This window comes from Neovison vison, chromosome 13 (genome assembly GCF_020171115.1).
Source record: "Neovison vison isolate M4711 chromosome 13, ASM_NN_V1, whole genome shotgun sequence".
Lineage (NCBI taxonomy): Eukaryota > Metazoa > Chordata > Mammalia > Carnivora > Mustelidae > Neogale > Neogale vison.
Window position 1 is genome coordinate 107449113 of NC_058103.1, and position 20128 is coordinate 107469240.

The 20128-nt window shown below is 36.8% G+C and overlaps 1 protein-coding gene across 4 annotated transcripts in view; it reads right to left on the bottom strand.

Annotated features, from left to right (window-relative positions):
- MINDY2 (MINDY lysine 48 deubiquitinase 2) overlaps window positions 1–20128 on the bottom strand; it is a 79047-nt gene that overhangs the window by 37054 nt on the left and 21865 nt on the right. For all 4 annotated transcript variants that reach the window (XR_006381757.1, XR_006381756.1, XM_044231802.1 and 1 more), the window contains exons 3-4: window positions 12068–12132; window positions 6960–7118 (exon numbers count right to left, since the gene is read on the bottom strand). Coding sequence is in view for 2 of the 4 variants with exons in the window: in XM_044231802.1 (XP_044087737.1) it covers window positions 6960–7118; window positions 12068–12132 (224 nt within the window). In the remaining 2 variants the exon portion in view is untranslated. The remainder of the gene's footprint in view (window positions 1–6959; window positions 7119–12067; window positions 12133–20128) is intronic.

Below are 20128 nucleotides of genomic sequence, written 5' to 3' on the forward strand. Positions count from 1 at the left end.
GTCTCTAATTTCTCTCAAATTTAAAATTGTTCAGGGCGCCTGGGTGGCTCAGTGGGTTAAGCCGCTGCCTTCGGCTCAGGTCATGATCTCAGGGTCCTGGGATCGAGTCCCGCATCGGGCTCTCTGCTCTGCAGGGAGCCTGCTTCCTCCTCCTTCTCTCTCTGCCTGCCTCTCTGCCTACTTGTAATCTCTCTCTGTCAAATAAATAAATAAAATCTTTAAAAAAAAATTTTTTTTAAATTGTTCATGCAGAGATCTTGTGCATCTTTTTGTCAGCTTTATTCTTAAGAACTTATGCTATGTGAATGACATATTTTTAAAATTTCATTTTCTGTCATTTTATTTACTTATTAAAAAGATTTTGTTTTTAAGTAATTTCTATACCCAGTGTGGGGCTCAAACTCACAATGCTGAGATCAAGAGTTGTGTATTCTACCAACTGAGCCAGCCAGGTGCCCCTTCTGTTTCTCATTTTAAAATTTCTTTGAAGAAGGTTTACTTCAAGAATTTTGAAGACTTTAGCTTTGTTAATCTTCATTATTATATATTTACTATTTTAATACTCTTTGCTTTTTTAAAAAATACTTTCTGATTTTTTTAGCACTTTCTGCTGTTTAAAAGGTATATAGTTTATTGGCTTTTAATCTTTTCTTACTCATTAATGAATGAATTTAGGGTTTTAAAAATCCCTCTACTCACAAGTTTTGATATGGACTTAGTTATTGTGAAGGTAAAAATATACTCTAACTTTCATTATCAATTTTTGGTGCAAACAATGTCTGTTGTTTTTCTACTGATTTCTCTAGCTCAATCGCACTGTGGTCAAAAGATATTCTATATTCTATGTGATTTAAATCCTTAGATATTTGGTGAAACTTGCTTTATGGCCCTATAGTAGGTCAGTTTTTGTAAATTTCACGAATATATAAAAAGAATGAATAGTCAGGTTCAAGAAAAAAAAAAGAATATGTCATGGACAGGAGGAGACTAGGAAGATAGGATGATTAAATGCAGTGTGTTATTCTAGATTAGATTATGGAACAACAACAAGAAACATTAGTGGAAAAATTGGTGAAATGTGTGAGAACTGAAACCATAAAAATACTAGAGGGGAATACAGGCAATAACTTCTTTGATAGCAGCTGTAGCAACTTCTTTCTATATATGTCTCCTGAGGCAAGGGAAATAAAAGCAGAAACAAACAACTGAAACTACATCAAAATAAAAGGTTTCTGCAGAGCAAAGGAAACAATTAACAAAACTAAAAGGTGACCCATGGAATGGGAGATGATATTTGCAAATGACATATCTGATAAAGGGTTAGTATCCAAACTACAAAGAACTTACAAAACTCAACACCCAAAAAACCCCCAAATAATCCAATTAAAAAATGGGGAGAAGATGTGAACAGACATTTTTCCAAAGAAGACATATGGCTAACAGACACATGAAAAAGTACTCAGTATCACTCATTATCAGAAAAATACAAATCAAAAGTACAATTAGATATCATCTCACACCTGCCAGAGTGGCTAAAATCAACAACACAAAAAATAACAGGAGTTGGCAAGGATGTGGAGAAAGAGGATCCTCTTGCACTGTTGGTGGGAATGCAAAGTGGTACAGTTGCTCTGGAAAACAGTATGGAGGTTCCTGCAGAACTTAAAAACAGAACTATCAGGCGCCGGGGTGGCTCAGTGGCTTAAGTCTCTGCCTTCAGCTCAGGTCACGATCTCGGGGTCCTGGGATCTCTGCTCAGCAGGGAGTCTGCTTCTCCCTCTCTCTCTGCCTGCCTCTCTGCCTACTTGTGATTTCTCTTTGTCAAATAAATAAATAAAATCTTAAAACAAAAACAGAACTATCCAATACTCCAGCCAAAGCACTACTAGGTATTCACCCAAAGAATAAAAAAATACTAATTCAAAGGGATACACACACCCCAATGTTGATAGCAGCATTATCTACAATAGCCAAATTATGGAAAGGCCCAAATGTCCATCAACTGATGAACAGATAAAGAAATGTGGTATACACACACACACACACACACACACACACACACACACACGAATATTACTCAGCCATAAAAAAGAATGAAACCTTGGCATTTGCAATGACAGAGGTGGAGCTACAGTGTATTACGCTAAGTGAAATAAGCCAGTCAGAGAAAGACAAATACCATATGATTTCACTCACGTGGAATTTAAAAAATTAAACAAATAAGCAAAGGGGGGGAGGAGGAAGCAAACCAAGACACAGACTCTTAACTGTAGAGAACAAACTGATGGTTACCAGAGAGAGGTGGGTGGGGGGATGGGTGAGAAAAGTGATGGGGATTTTAGAGTACACATGTCATGATGAGCACCAGGTGATGTGTGGAAGTGTTGAATTAATACATTATACACCTGAAATTAATATTATACTGTATGTTAACTGGAATTTACATAAAAACTTAAAAAATGAATTGGTGAAGTATGAGTGAAGACTCTAATATAGCTAATAGTAATGTACCAATATTAAGTTTTGATATGTGTACCAAGGTCATGTAAGATTAAAAGAAATGGGGTGAAAAGTATGCAGGAACTCTCTGTTAACATCTTTGCAAATTTCCTGTAAATCTGAAATTATTAAAACAAGTTTATTAATTAAAAAAAAATAACATTCAGTAGGTTGTTTTCTGCTCCTATCAGTTACAGAGAAAGACACAACATATTCCAGCGTGGTAATGTATTTCTTTTTATAATTCTGTTAGGGGCACCTGGGTGGCTCAGTGGGTTAAAGCCTCTGCCTTCAGCTCAGGTCATTGTCCCAGGGTCCTGGGATCGAGCCCTGCATCGGGCTCCCTGCTCGGTGGGGAGCCTGCTTCCTCCTCTTTCTCTCTCTGCCTGTCTCTCTGCCTACTTGTGATCTCTGAAAAATAAATAAATAAAATCTTTAAAAAAAAGTTGTTTATAATTCTGTTAAATTTTGCTTTATGTACTTTGAGATTATAGGATTAGATGCATACAAATTTTATTTTTTTGTAGTAAAAAACTGACCTTTATTCTTTGTGACAGTTCCCATGGGTTCAGAGAATGAGCAATCAGTCAGGTATTTATTTACTTTCTAGGTATCTCCAGGCACATACAAATTTAACATAATTATATCTCCTTGGCAAATTAAACATTAAGCAGTTGTATGGCATCTTTTTTCCCCTCTCTTTATTTGTAATCTTTGTTTTTTTTTTCTATCTCTTGTGAAAAATAATTATAGATATTTTAATCCAGCCTCAGAACCACTTTTACCTAGAGCATTTAGTCCTATTTACCCTTACTATAGTTATTTATATACTTAAATTTATTAAAGCTATTCTCTTTGTCTCATCAGTTCAACATTCCTTTACCTCTTCTTTCTTCCTTTTTTTAGATTAGTTTTTCTCTTTTCTACTAATCTAGAAGTTACCCACTATGTTTTCTATTCTTTTCACAGTTACTCTGAAAGAGCATTATCTGACAGCACATTCAGTAATAACGGAAATATTCCAAATCTGTGTTGTTCAGCAAGATATCCACTAGCCACATGTGGCTACTGAACAACTGAAATGTACCTAGTGCAACTCAGAAACTAAATTTTTAATTAAATTTAAATAGCAACACTTGGCTACCACATTGGACAAAGAAGTTATAGAAACTATAATATCTACCCCCCACACAAAGTCTCTTCTTGAACAATTAATTCTAGACCCTTAGAATACTTTACCTTCCTCCCAACTTATGTTATTATTTTTGTATTTGCTAATGTTCTTTTTTAAAATCCCAAGACAGTGTTATTATTTGATACAGTCTACATGTATATTTATCATGTTATTTTTCTCTTCATTCACTTATCCCTCCATCTGAGATTATTTTGCTTCCTTTTAAAATCTTGTTTAGAATTTCCATTAATGTTGGTCTATTGCCAGGAAGTTTTTTTTTTTTTTAACTTTCTAGAGTTAAAAAAATGTTTAAGTAATCTCTACACCCAGTGTGGGGCTCAAACTTACAACCCTGAGATCAAAAGTCATATGCTCTATTGACTGAGCCAGCCAGGCACCCCAGGGAAGCAATCTTAATTTAATTAATCTACAAAGATGATTTTGTTCCATTCATAAAATATAATTTTTCTGGGTACAGGATTACAGGTTAGCATTTGTCTTCCTTCAGTACATTCAATATATCATTTCCACCATTATCTGGCTTCTGATGTTGCTTTTAAAGAGTTATTATCAATTAATAATGGAGAAATATCCTCTCAGTGGCTGAATTCTGGTGCCCGCCATCAAAAGAACAGCTGAAATTTATTTACAAAATAATCATTTGCAGAATACATCATAAGAATACTAACCAGTTCTGAGAGGTAGTTCATATACACCTATAGATTTCAAACTTTGCCTTGTTCTTTTTTTTCCTTTCTCATCAGCAGAATCATTTTGTCACAAAATAAGTAAGTAAAATAGATAAAAAGCACTGCCCTCACCCCTTCCAAGAGTGTGAAAGAAAACCCACTGTGTATGCCAGAAAAGTCTGACAATTTAAGTTCTACATTTGAATATGTTTTTCTTTAAGCATATGAATTCAAATGTTTACTGGACAATATATAGCTCTACACAGACAATCAGAGAGATGATCTGAGTACAATTTTTAAGAACTCAGGCTTAGGGCGCCTGGGTGGCTCAGTGGGTTAAACCGCTGCCTTCGGCTTAGGTCATGATCTCAGGGTCCTGGGATTGAGTCCCGCATCGGGCTCTCTGCTCAGCAGGGAGCCTGCTTCCTCCTCTCTGTCTCTCTGCCTGCCTCTCTGCCTACTTGTGATCTCTCTCTCTCTGTCAAATAAATAAATAAATAAAATCTTTAAAAAAAAAAAAAAAAGGCTCTAAAATAAAAAAAGAACTCAGGCTTAGGTTCCTCAGGCTGTCAGCTCATTCTCCTAGACAACCTGGCATTGTCATCTGCCAGAATCTGATATGGCTCACCCTGGATATGTAAAATACTGGACATGGTTACACTTCTCAGTGATACTGTCAGAGACAGAATGCCAATAAAGACACAGATGCCCTGTTTACAGTAAGCCATGCTTTCCTTGCCCAGACTACCAGTTGCTTTTACCAACAGACAGGGATGAAGAAACTATTGCTATTATGATCTCTCTGTCCTTGTAGCTAACACATGGAGACATGTATACATGATTCATGCCATTGATCCAATATTTACTAAGAACCTACTATGTGCCAACCACTGTTCTAAACAATGAGATATCAGAGCCCAGCTTTCATAAAACATTCTACTGGGAGGGGCACCTGGGTGGCTCAGTGGGTTAAGCTGCTGCCTTCGGCTCAGATCATGATGTCAGGGTCCTGGGATAGAGTACTGCATTGGGCTCTCTGCTCGGCAGGGAGCCTGTTTCCCCCTCTCTCTCTGCCTGCCTCTTTGCCTACTTGTGATCTCTGTCAAATGAATAAATAAAATCTTGAAAAAAAAAACAACAACATTCTACTGGGAGATGAGAGTCAATCAAGTAAAGAAGTAAATAATCATTCCAAATAATGGTAAGTGGTAAAGAAAAACAAATACGATCATGGGGGAGGAAATGGCTGGGGAAAAGGAGGCTGACTAACTTCAACAAGTTGTCAGAAAGCGTCTAACAAGGTGATATTTGACCTGAAATCTGAAAAATGAGGTACCAGAAATGTGAAGATCTGGGAGAACAATGTATTAGGGTAGTAAGACAATGTTCCACCATAGGCAATCAGCCAGCAGAAAAATCTGAAATAGAAATGAATTTGACATGTCTGTCATGTCTGAAGAACAGGCAAGCAGTTAACTTTACTAGAGGGTAGTTAAAATAAAAGAAAAAAAAGGGAGAATTGTAAGAGGTGAAGTTAGACAGACAGGCAGAGTCTAGGTCATTCTGCATATCATAAAGATTTTGTATCATACTGGAGTTATAGTGGAGGTTTTTAAGAGAAGAAGGGGGGCAAAGGAATCAAGGGGAGGGTTATTCTACAAAGATTAGTCTGAGTGCCAAGACAATTCAATGAGGGGAAAGAATAATCTTGTACAAAGACTATAACAAATACTACTAGGACAACTAGATATCCACATACAAAAGAACAAAATTGGATCCCTCATCAAACTATATACAAAGATTAACTCAAAAATGATTGATCACACTCCTAAATATAAGCTCTAAAACTTCATAAAACTGTTAGAAGAAGATACAGGAGTAAATCTTTGTGACTTTGAGTTAGGGAAAGCCTTCTTAGGACACCAAAAGTAGAAGCAACAAAAGAAAAAAAATAAAGATCAATTGGACATCATCAAAATTAAAAACTTTTGGGCTTCAAGAACACCATCAAGAAAGTGAAGACTATCCACAGAATGGTAAAAAATACTTAAAAACCATTTATCTAGTAAGAGACTTACACCTGGAATATATAAAGAACTCTTACAACTCTGTAAGAAAAAGACAAATAGCCCAATTAAAAATGGGGAAAGGATCTGCAGACATTTCTCCTAAGAAATACAAACAAATTCACAATGAGATACAATTTTATACTATTAATATGACTATATTCCAAATAATATCTAATAAGTATTGGTGAGAATGGGGACTCAACTTTGTAGGTGACTCCTAACTCCTTGAAGTTATAGTCAGAAGTCTTGGACAAATTGAGCAGTCTGGAGGACAATCCCCTGAACCTCACAATTTGGCTAATTTCAGGTAAAAGCACAAAAACATAACAATCACAGGGACGCCTGTGTGGTTCAGTTGGTTAAGTGTCCAGCTCTTGATTTCAGCTCACACATTGTCTCTCCCCATAAAGAAATAAAGAAATAAATGATAAATAAATAACAATCAGAAAATATAAATCTAGATTAAATTTCCAAATGAATAAAATTTTACTATATTTGCGTTTATATAATTTTAAATTTTCCACTTACCTGTGGATCCACTAACCACCCATGGTATAAAGGAATATCAAGAAGATCAAATACAATGCATTCCGGTGTATATTCAAATACTCGAACACCAGTGAATTTTACATTTACATCCAAGCCTGTCTGTAGTTTGTGCAAGATTGCCATAGCATCACTCATATTCTGAAAATAGAAAGGAGAAATGTAAAGATGAGAAAAATCAAACGACAATGACAACAGCAGCAAAGATACTTGAATGCAGGCACATTTACTTCTAACTTTCCATTTTATGCAATTTATTTGTCCCTTCAACCAATGTTTATTATTAAGTGTCTACTATGTACTAGGCATTAATCTGAGTTCTAAAGAGATAACAGTGAGTAAAATAAAGTTCCTGATCTCATGTAACTAATATTCTATTTTGAGAGACAAATATATATACAATATAATGTCAAGTATTTAAGAAATATTGAACAAGATAATGACATACAGACTGACAGGGATGAGGGACCTCTTTTAGACTGGAAAGACCAAAGACAAAGTTTCTAATCAAAGAGTATTACCTCTCCCACTTTTGGGCATATATCCAAAAGAACTGAAAATAACATCTTGAAGAAATACTTGCACACCCATGTTCATTGTAGTATTATTCATAATAGTCAAGAAGTGGAAACAGCCCAAATGTCCACTGACAGATAAATGGATAGAGACACTGTGGTATATACATACAATGGAATATTATTCAGCCTTAAAAAAAGAAAAGGAAATTCTATTACATGCTACAATATGGAGAAACTTGAGGACATTATGCTGAGTGAAATAAGTAATCACAAAAGGACAAATACAAAAAAAACAAAAACAAAAGGACAAATACTATGTGATTCCACTTACATGAAATATCTAGAGTAGTCAAAATCCTGGAAACAGAAAGTAAATGGTGGTTGTCAGGGGATGGACAAAGGAAAAGCTGCGGAGCTGTCCAATGGGTTTAGAAGTATACAGTTTTACAAGATGAAAATGTTCTAGAGATCTGTTATCAATGTGAATATAGTTAACACTATTGAACTATACACTTAAAAATGTTAAGGGATTAAACTTTATATATTTTTAAAAATTTTATTTATTTGCGAGAGGAAGAGAGAGAGAAGAGCGCATGAGCAGGGGAGGGCAGAGAGAGAGAGGAAGCAGCAGACTCTCCACTGACCCGGGAGCCCACCTCAGGCAATTGATTCCAGGACATTGGGATCATGACTTGAGCCAAAGGCAGATGCCTAACCAACTGAGCCACCCAGGCGCCCCTACATTTTATATTTTTTTAAATCACAATTTAAAAAGAAAAAGAAACAAGCTACAAAGCTTGAAAAGATATAAAAGAAATTTAAATGTACATTGCTAAGTGAAAGAAGCCAACCTGAAAAGGCTACATACTGTATGAGTCCAAATGATATTCTGGGAAAGGCAAAACAATGGAGGCAGTAGAAAGATCAGGGGCTGCCAGGGATTAGGAGGAGGGAGAGATGTATAGGCAGAACACAGAGGATTTTTTAGGGCAATGAAACTATTCTGTATGGTACTACAGTGGTTGACATTAGTCATCATACATTTTCAAAACCCACAGAATGTTTAACAAGAGTAAACCCTAATGTGAACTATGGACTCTGGGTGATATAATTATGAGTCAGTATAGATTCATCAATTATAACAAATCTATCAATAGATGGATATTGATAGTAGGGGAACATCTGTAGTGTGGGATGGGGAGACGGGGAGGGACAGGAGGTATATGGCAACTCTGTTCTTTCCACTCAGTTCTGCTGTAAACTGCTTTAAATAGGTGGAGGGAGCTCTTTAAAAATGGCACTCAAATACCAACAAAAGTAAAATACTGAGTCTTGTGAAGTTCTGGGACAAAAAGCACTCCACACAAAAACTCTGAGGCAGAAATGATTCCATACTATGTCCATGGAATAGCAAGGAGTCCTGAATGGCTAGAACAAAATTAAGTAGAAAGTGGTAGGAGATGAAGTCAGAGGAAGACAGAAAAAGACAGATACAAAGACTTGTTGCCCAAATTAAGAAGTCATTCTGACCACATCTGTTTTCTCTGTAAACATGGTAACACAAATCTGTAATGAATACTATTTTAAAGCATGTTTTTCTTAACATTTTTAATACATTAAATATGGTCATACTTACAGAGAATATGTTTGATTAAATAAAATACTCCTATATAAAATTTAATATAATTTTTATTTAATCCCTACTGTTAATCAGACACTGCACTACATACTAAAGGTAGAAAATAGGAGGGAACTACAGCCTACTGAGGGCCTTATAGTACAAAGGGCGAACCTGAAATAAATCCTTTTATAATAAAACTAGGGACTCTCTCTGAAATCTGAAGAAGACAAACTTAGGTCATAAGAACAAAATTCTGTTTTACCAAATAACATAAAACTCCAGAGACTATACAGACTGAAAGCAGAAATTACTCAAATCTTTTAAATTTATCAAAGAAGAATTTATAATAGGGTAACATTGTTATATAGTCTGGCTTTCATCAGTTTCACCTCTTCCAAATAACTATATTCCCCAAAACAATATATTTTTTCAGTTTTCCCAAAAGTTGAACCCTTGAAAATAATCAGCTTACATTTTTTTCCCTTCAGTGTTGTAAAACTTTTCCTAAGCCATAGGAAGGATGAATCTGAAAAAATAGTAACAGTGGGCTATTGAAGGATTATAGTTCTGCTACTGATTTTTCTTCTACATTTATTAAATTCTTCATTGCCAGTCACCCAATTTCCTTTAAGGTAGGTATAATTTCTAACAGCTCCTGGGCTCATGCTTATACTTTTATATATCTTCTATATTTCTTTAAAATTATGTAGTATTAAGAGATCTACATTGATACCATTTGATAATCTCCATAAATATTAATAACATTGATAAAAAATGAACACTTGTAAACAGAGAACTAAAGGGTAAGTATTTTGCCATTGTGTTCCTAAACCCAAATTATTATGTTAATAATATCAAATATAAATCATTGGAATGGTTGCTTACATCACAAGAAAGGATTACTATTGATTCCTTTAAGCCAGTGGTTAAACTGTTTTTTAGAATTTTTCACAAAGGTACTTCAGACACAGTAAAATATTTTTAATTTAAATATATAATATACTTTAAAATACATTTGAAGTCATTTAAAAACCTGTCTTACACACACACACACACACACACACACACACACACTGCTTTCTGGTGTTTTCAGGGTATCTATCATTAAACAAAACTGGGAAAAATATGCTTTTTGTTTATATTACTACTTCTAGCAATGAAGTTTTAAGTAGGAAGATGCCAGCTCTACATTGGTCTTTCTCAAACTTAGGCTTAAAAATTTCTGTTCACATATAATTATACAAAAAAGAACATTATTAAATCACACCTGTAGAACATTAAACACCAGCTTAAACTCAGCCTTATCAGCTTGGTACATCCTGTTCTCACAACTAATGGTAATGTAATCATAGTAGCTTACAAACAGTTTAAGAGTGTATTTTAAATTCAGGATATTTTTCATCTGACATGTATTTCTCTTAAGAAATGTAAGTGGTGGTTAGATACTGTTTCAACTTGAAACAAAACTTTATTTCCAATCATTTTCTAAGAGACTAGGTCACCTTAATGCAAGTATTTTCTGAGACTGCAAGATGGACTTGAAAAAACATACAAAATGCTGATATCATTGGCAAACACTCATTAATCAAGATTTTCTGAAGACTGTGCAACAAAAATAAACAAATGTTGAGGGTGATATGAAACTGCAACTATCACCTATAAGTCCTAATTTCAAGTTTTTGTATTAAGCAAAACAGCCTCACTAATTTCTTTTCTTTTTTTTTTTTTTTTTTTAAGATTTTATTTATTTGACAGAGAGAGACACAGCAAGAGAGGGAACACAAGCAGGGGGAGTGGGAGAGGGAGAAGCAGGTTTCCCGGTGGAGAAGGGAGCCCAATGGGGGGCTCAATCCCAGGTCCCTAGGATCATGAACTGAGCCAAAGACAGATGCTTAACCTACCAACCCACCCAGGTGCCCCAGCCTCACTAATTTCAATAAGAGAGAATATAAATTTCATAAATAAAAAATGTCAATTGAATCTTACACTTTATACTTATAAAATATCATTTACTGCTTCTCTATATTAGAGCTTAGCATGAGATTTCAATTGAAAAGATTTTCTAATGGGAAAAATATTTGGAATTACTGCTTTAAGCTACAAATTCTAATAGAATTTAAATGACTTAGCATACCAATTTGGCTTTAGCTAAAGATTTCCTACCTTACAGAGTGAAGCAATGCATTACATTTGGCTTTTCAATTCTATTAGGACTAGATTATCTCATCATTCAAATTCAAAAAACTTTGCAATACTGAAATGAGTTTTGCTTCCTTTTTGCCAATTTGATACTGGTAAAACCATGTAAAAAAGGTTGCTTTAAAAATAAATATAAAGGTTCCAAAGATGTCTATTTCTTCCCTGATACTTCCTTCTGCCGTAAGAACCTGATTCCTTCTTGCCTTTTACTGTTAAACAGAAGAATACTGAAGAAAATGAAGTTCTCCTTGTTTTCTTCCAGGTCCAATAGTTTTGAGCTTCTCCTATTTTACAAAACAGAATCTCTAAAAAAACATGCAAGAAATGTGGACACATTGAAACTACAAAAGAACAGATTTTGTCCTAATGACACACAACAGACATCATTTACTCAACTTCCTCTCAAATATAACTTAAATATAAAATATAAAGGAAACAAGGAAAGATGAATCAATGACAAAATCACCTGAAAGTCAATTTTTCAAGAAAAATACTAGGTTATCATTCTTCATAGATCTGTAGAATGATACCTATGTTTTATTCCATATAGTATATATGCTCATATAAAACAAAGATCAGAAAAGTATGGCCTCTGGGCCAAAACTGGCTGAAGCTAAGAATGGTTTTTACATTTTTAAAGGGTTGTAAAATAAGAAAATGAATATGCCTACAAAGCCACTGACAGAGACCAATGAATACATCCATAAGTTAAAAATTACACATTTTAATATAACAAAAATTGTGTCTATTACCTGCTCATAGTTTAAACGTTGAATTTCTGAAATTTCTTTCGGCTTTGCATCAAGCATGTAATCTCCTGTAAAATGAAATTGTAAAGTTGCCTTTTTAAAATATTACTTTTTCATTACAAAGGTAATGATTTTAATTATAAACTATAGAAATAAGTGACACAAAACTGACCCCCAGTTCTACTCAGAGAAAACTTGGTGTTAACTACTTGCTATAGTCTCAAGTATTTTTTTTTTCAGTGTACATACTAAAATGCTTTTGAACTTATTTCTTCTGCTTTACAATATATTTTGAGCATTTTTCCATGTCACTAAAGCTCTGAAAGACTGTACCAAGTCTCATTGCTATCAACAATATAAACTGCTACCTCATTACTTTTTCAAGAACATGTGTGTTATCAAGTAACCTGGGTGGCTCAGTTGGTTACACAACCGCCTTTGGCTCAGGTCATGATCCCAGGGTCCTGGGATTGAGCCCCACATCCCTCCACCACAGGGAAGCCTGCTTCTCCCTCTCCCTCTGCCTGCTGCTTCCCCACTTGTGCTCTGTCAAATAAATTAAAAAAAAAAAAAAAAGAATGGGTGTTACCAGTGTTTTAAATGCTTGCCATTCTAAGAAGTACACAAATATTTTTTGTACTTGAAAAATTGGTATATATGTATTTATATGTATTTAATATATGTATTTTTGTTATCACCCTTCCTCTCATCATCTTTTTAATATATGTATGACTTTCAGTATATGTGGTACTTTTTTAATCTATGTAATACCATTTTACTATATGCTGTAACTTTTTTAATCTACATTTTGGCTTTTTACCTTTTTATATTTTGAAAGATCTTATTGATTATTTTAGAGAAAGAAAGAGCTCATAAAAGCAGGGAAAGAACAGAGAGGGAGAGTAGAGGAAAGGATCTCAAGCAGACTCTGCGCTAAGCATGAAGCCCAACATGGGACTTGATCCCACAACCCATGAGATCATGACCTGAGCCAAAACCAAAAGTCAGATGCTTAACTGACTGAGCCACCTGAGTGTCCCCTATGTTTTGCCTTTTTAATTATATATTAACTATACTTTCCTTTTTTTTTTTTAAGATTTATTTGTTTATTTATTTGAAAGAGAGAGAGAGATCCAGCAAGTAGGAGGAGGGGCAGAGGGAGAGAATCTTCAAGCAAACCTGAACAGGAAGCCCGAGGTGGGTGGGCTCGATTTCACAACCCGTGAGATCAACACCTGAGCATAAACCAAGAGTCTGACACTTAACCGAGTCTATACTTTTCTTTTAATTGCCTGCCTATACAAGTATCATTTTTTCTTATTTAATTATAAAAATTTTTTTAGTAAAATGACTTTCTAAAATTTTATTTTTAAGTAAGATCTACACCCAATGTGAGGCTCAAGCTCAGAACCCAGAGACCAAGAGTTGCACACTCCACTCACTGAGCCAGCCAGGCACCTCACACCACTTTTTTTCAAAAGGTCTTTTTTTATTAAAGATTTTTACTCATTTATTTGAGAGGGAGAGAGAAACAGAGAGAGCAAGCACAGGTAGGAGGGGCAGAGAAAGTGGGAGAAGCAGACTCCCTGCTGAGCCGGGAGCCCTACGTGGGTCTCGATCCCAGGACCCTGGGATCATGACCTGAGCTGAAGGCAGACGGTTTATGACTGAGCTACCTAGGTGCCTTTAAGATTTTTTAAAAATTCCGGGATGCCTGGGTGGCTCAGTTGGTTGGACGACTGCCTTCGGCTCAGGTCATGATCCCGGAGTTCCGCAATCAAGTCGGCATTCGGCTCCCAGCTCCGTGGGGAGTCTGCTTCTCTCTCTGACCTTCTCCTCGCTCATGCGCTCTCTCACGGTCTCTCTCTCAAATAAATAAATAAATAAAATCTTAAAAAAAAATTTTTTTTTTAATTCCTTTTTAAAAAAAAATTTTTTTTTAAAAGAATTTATTTATTTGGGGCAATTGGGTTGGTCAGTGGGTTAAGCCTCTGCCTTCAGCTCAGGTCATGATCTCGGGGTTCTGGAATCGAGCCCTGCCATCAGCCTCTCTGCTCTGCTTCCCCCCCGTCTCTGCCTGCCTCTCTGCCTACTTGTGATCCCTCTCTCTGGGTCAAATAAATAAATAAAATCTTAAAAAAAAAAAAGAATCTATTTATTTGACAGAGAGATAATAAGAGAGGGAAAACAAGCAGACAGAGAGGGAGAGGGAGAAGCAGGCCTCCTTCAGAGCAGGGAGACTGATGCAGGGCTCAAACTCAGGATCCTGGGATAATGAGATGAGCCGAAGGCAGACACTTAACAACTGAGCCACCCAGGCGCTCCTTAATGGAAGTATATTGATACACAATGTTATATTAGCTTCAGGTATATAAGATAGTGACTCAACAACCCTATATGTTATGCTATGCTCACAAGTGTAGCTACCATCTGTCATCATACAGCACTATTACGACATCATTGACTATATTTCCTATGCTGTAACTTTCATCCCCATGACTTATTAACTGGAAGCCTATACCTTCCTACTCCCCTTCACCCATTTTGCCCATCTCCTCATGCACTTCCCCTCTGGCAAATACCAGTTTTTTTCTCTATATGGGTCTATTTCTGTAAAACTCTTCTTCAGTTAGAAGAATTAGAACACTTCCTGTTATATTGTATGGTAAATATTTTTTCCCCTATTTTGTATTCTGACTTTATGGTGATACTTTATGTCTATTTTTTTTTTAACACAGAGAAATATTTCATTTTTTTAAAAAGATTTTATTTATTTATTTGTCAGAGTGAGCACAGGCAGACAGGGTGGCAGGCAGAGGCAGACGGAGAAGCAGGCTCCCGCTGAGCAAGGAGTCCGATGTGGGATTCAATCCCAGGACACTGGGATCATGACCTGAGCCGAAGGCAGCAGCTTAACCAACTGAGCCACCCAGGCGTCCCAGAAATATTTAATTTTTTGAAAGATTTTATTTATTTGCGAGTGAGCGAGTGACAGTGTGCCATAGCACAAGGAAGGAAGGGTGGAGTCAGAGGGAGAAGCAGGCTCCTCACTGAGCAGGGAGCCCTATGAGGGGCTCAATCCCAGGACCCTGGGATCATGTCCTGAGCTGAAGGCAGACGCTTAACCAACTAAGCCACGTAGGTGCCCCAGAAATATTTAGTTTAATAAAGTAAAATTCTTCTATTAATAACTTCTGGTAGGATGTCATGTTTAGAAAGAGCTTTACCTCTTAAGCATATACAAACATTCACATGTGCTTTCTTCATGTAATTTTATGTTTACCTTTTTTAATGTTTAAATCTTATTTATCTGGAGCTTATTTTGATATAAATAGTGATATATGGAACCAACTTCTACCTAGCCTCCCAAATCACTAAGTTGATAAAACTGTATGGGTTTTGGTTTTGGGTTTTTTTGAAGATTTTATTTTTAAATAATCTCTACATTCATGTGGGGCTTGAACTCACAACCCAGAGATCAAGAGTTGTATCCTCTATGGACTGAGCCAGCCAGGCACCCAAAATTGTTTTTAATACAAGTATTATTTTTCTAATTTAAAATAAACCTCTAAAGACTGCATCAAGTATTCTCTTAAGCTTCGCAACAAGAGCTTTCCCATAACATCAAGAATCTCTGATAACAAAAGTTTCTTATGAACATCAATATATTATTACTTGTGTTTTGTGTGTGTGCTTTTTTTTTTAAAAGATTTTATTTATTTATTTAAGAGGCGCATGAGTGGAGCAGCACAAAGGGAAAAGGAGCAGCACACCCCCCCACTGAGCCAGGAATACGAGGTAGGGCTTGATCCCAGGACCCCAGGGTCATGACCTGAGCCAAAGGCAGACACCCAACTGACTGAGCCACCCAGGTGCCCCCTGTGTATGCTCTTAATTAGAACTTTAAGATATCAAAATCTAACCAGTAATGATTTTATTCCATATCCCAAAGCACTAAATTAACTAATACATAAAAATGTATAAGCAAGTCTAAACATTTTTGAGTCCTCTCCATATACAACACATTATATATTAGTATATTGAGGCTTTCATAGCATTTAACTAAAAACTATGCTTTAAGTAAATTCTATACACCATTTATTCAAATAATGAGGACATAATTACTATACTTGTATCTTATATTTAGGTTCTGTATTTACCATGATAAAAGACTGTATCTGCTCTCCTCACTAAAACCTTAGTGAAGTCAAGATGCAGAACATTCTAGAATTCAATATTAAATAACCCTGAATATGCTACCATAGATAAAACTTAAATGCTAATAGAATAATTATTATGAAAGACTCAAACACACAACTCCTCTTTTCCTGAGCCCAGAAGATTTCTGCACAAGAGAATAGCCTGGCTAAGGTAGGCAGCTTCTTAGATGGATCTCAAGAGGGACACCTGGGTGGCTCAGTTGGTTAGGTGTCCATCTCTCTCTCTCTCTCTCTATTTTTAAGATTATTTATTTATTTATTTGACAGACAGAGGTCACAAGTAGGCAGAGAGGCAGGCAGAGAGAGAGGAGGAAGCAGGCTCCCTGCGGAGCAGAGAGCCCGATGTGGGGCTCGATCCCAGGACCCTAGGACCATAACCTGAGCCAAAGGCAGAGGCTTTAACCCACCGAGCCACCCAGGTGCCCCTAGGTGTCAGTCTCTTGATCTCAGCTCAGATCTCGATCTCAGCGTCACGAGTTCAAGCCCCACATGGGGCTCCATGCTGGATGTGGAGCTTACTTTTAGATGGACCTCAAGAATTCCTGTCTTCTGGTATTCACATCGTTGTATAATCCCCTTCCCTTGAGTATGAATTGGACTTACGAATTCACTTCTGGTGAATACCAAAAAGAAAAAATGGCATAAATAATGATATATCACTTCTGAAATTAGAATACAGAATATTGTGGCTTTTGTAATGATGCTCTCCCACTTGCCTACTCTAAGGAAGGCCAGGTGCCATGTTCTAAACTGCCTTATGGAGAGGCCCACATCACACAGAACTAAAGGACTTGGGCTACGGTTAGTAAGGAAGTAAGGACTCAGTCCAACAACTTATAAGGAACTCAATCCTGCCAGTAACCATGTGAATAACCTTAAAGGAGATCCTCCTGAGTTGGGCCTGGGCATGAGACAGCACTCCCAGCTGACACCCTGACTGCAGCCTCATGAGAGACCTTGAGCCAGTCACTTAGCTAAGCCAAACCTAGACTCTTGATGTACCGACACCATTAGATAATAAATGTTCATTTTTAAACCAGTAAATTTTGGGGTGATGTGTTATACAGCAATAGATATCTGTATTTTTAGAAGACTAAGTTTGAGTCTCTATTTTCTTTTTTGTGAAGATTTTATTTGTCAGAGAGGGAGCATAGACAGGGGGAGTGGCAGGCAGATGAAGAAGCAGGCTCCCCACTGAGCAAGGAGCCAATACAGGACTTGATCCCAGAATCCTGGGATCATGACCTGAGCTGAAGGCAGATGCTCAACTGACTGAGCCAGCCAGGCGTCCCTAAAGTTTGAGATTCTAAAGGAGATTTATCTAAATAAATCATCTCTTCTTTTTTTTTTTAAAGTAAATAAATCATCTTTTTTTTTTTAAGATTTTATTTATTTATTTATTTTTAAGATTTTATTTATTTATTTGACAGAGAGAAATCACAAGTAGACGGAGAGGCAGGCAGGGAGAGAGAGGGGGAAGCAGGCCCCCTGCTGAGCAGAGAGCCCAATGCGGGGCTCGATCCCAGGACCCCGAGACCATGACCTGAGCCGAAGGCAGCGGCCTAACCCACTGAGCCACCCAGGCGCCCCAAAGATTTTATTTATTTATTTGGCAGAGAGAGATCACAAGTAGGCAGAGAGGCAGGCAGAGAGAGAGAAGGAAGCAGGCTCCCTGTTGACCAGAGAGCCCGATACGGACTCGATCCCAGGACCCTGAGATCATGACCTGAGCCGAAGGCAGTGGCTTAACCCACTGAGCCACCCAGGCGCCCAATAAATCATCTTTTAAGAGTGTTGTTTTATCTAGCTTATCTAACCATTATATCTGAATTTAGTCAACAATACTGTTTCAGGGGCTCAGTTAGTTAAGCATCTGACTCTTGATTTTGGCTCAGGTCATGATCTTAGGGTTATGAGATATACCCCCATATTGGGCTCTGCACTAGGCATGGAGCCTGCTTAAGATTCTCTCTCTCCCTCTAAAAAAACAAAACAGAACAAAACAAAAACAAAACAAATGAAAACAATACTATTACAATCAAAAAGTATTTATTGAGAGTCTATAGAGTCCATTATGAATATTTAATAATAGGCTAAAACAAGTATTAGAAAATACATGTTTCTCTTAAAAAACTAATAATTTGGTTGGGAAAAGAACATACAAGAAACAGAATGAGATGATGTAAAGTATAATAGAGTAAAACATGTGATAAATGAAGTACCAATTGATTTTGTGAAAAGAGATACTGATAAAGCCTATAGCACCTAGAAATATCCTTTGGAGGGGGTCATGTCTAAACTGGATTCACAAAAGAGGGGCAGAACTTGGAAATGAAGTGAGGCAAAAAGCATTCTTTGAAGGAGAAAGAGTGACAGAAAAACACAAAAGAAACATGCCATGGGGTGCCTAGCTAGCTCAGTCAGTAGAGCATGCAAACTCTTGATCTGGGGGTTGTGAGTTCCAGCCCACGTTGGGTATAAAGTTACTTAAAAACAAAATCTAAAAAAAAACTTTAATTTACTTAAAAAAATAAATAAAATCGTAAATAGAAAGGAAGGAAGGAAGGAAGAAAAAAAAAAAGGAACGACTGGGTGGCTCAGTCAGTTAAGCACCTGCCTTCAGCTCAAGTCATGATTCGAGGGTCCTGGGATCGAGTCCCACAATGGGCTCCTTGCTCAGCAGGGAGCCTGCTTCTCTCCCTCTCCCTTTGCCCGCCTGTGCACTCTGTCTCTCTCTGACAAGTAAATAAATAAAATCTTGAAAGAAAAAAGGAAAGGAAGAAGGAAGAAAAAGAAAAGAAAGAAAGAAACGCTGTGCCATATGGATAGCTCATAAGGAAGTTTATACATAAGATTTACGTTGTAGGGGTACCTGGGTGGGTCAGTTGGTTAAGCAACTGACTCTGGACTTTGGCTTAGGTCAAGATCCCAGGGTCCTGGGATCAAGCACTGTTCAGCTCCACACTCAGCAGGGAATCTGCTTGAGGATTTTCTCTCTCCTCCTCCTCTTCCTTTGCCCCTCCCACCATTGCACACACACACTCTCTAAAATAAATAAATCTTAAAAAAAGGAAAAGAAAAAAAACTTTAAAATTTTAAAAAAGAGAAAGGAAGGGCAGAGATGATGCTATTTTTTTTTAAGGTTATTTATTTATTTATTTGACAGAGAGAGAGAGAGACAGAGATCACAAGCAGGCAGAGGCAGAGAGAGAAGCAGGCTCCCCGCCGAGCAAGGAGCCCGATGCGGGGCTCGATCCCAGGACCCCGAGATCACGACCTGAGCCGAAGGCAGCGGCTCAACCCACTGAGCCACCCAGGCGCCCCGAGATGATGCTATTTATTAAAAAAGAAAAAATTTATGTCATAGAGTAGTGGAAAATATGACTGGACAAGTAAACTGGATCAGATAATAGAAAATCATGAATAGTATGTTGATAAGGCTAGCTGCTTGTCAAAGATCGTAACGGATCTTTACCTTTATAAGTAGATAAGTGAAGTATGAAATTGATGCTTTAGGAAAGTAATACTGTTATGTATGCCAATTTGAAGGGGAGAGGAAACAACAGAATTTGTAATAAATTCACATTTTGAAGTATACAGAGAGGAAAGAATTTCAGAAAAAGAACCCATAAGACTTTGCTACTAAGTGGGCCATTCCAGACAAATAGATATCAAGAAACATCTGACAGTTACACTAGGCCAAAAACTCGAAGAGAGGGTTTGGTAGTCGTTAGCTTATCCCAAGTGAGCATTAGGAAAAGAGAAGACAGGTCAACTCTGGGCAAAATTAAAGTGCTTCAACAGTGACCTCCTTAAATAATATTTGTATGTAAAGATATAATAA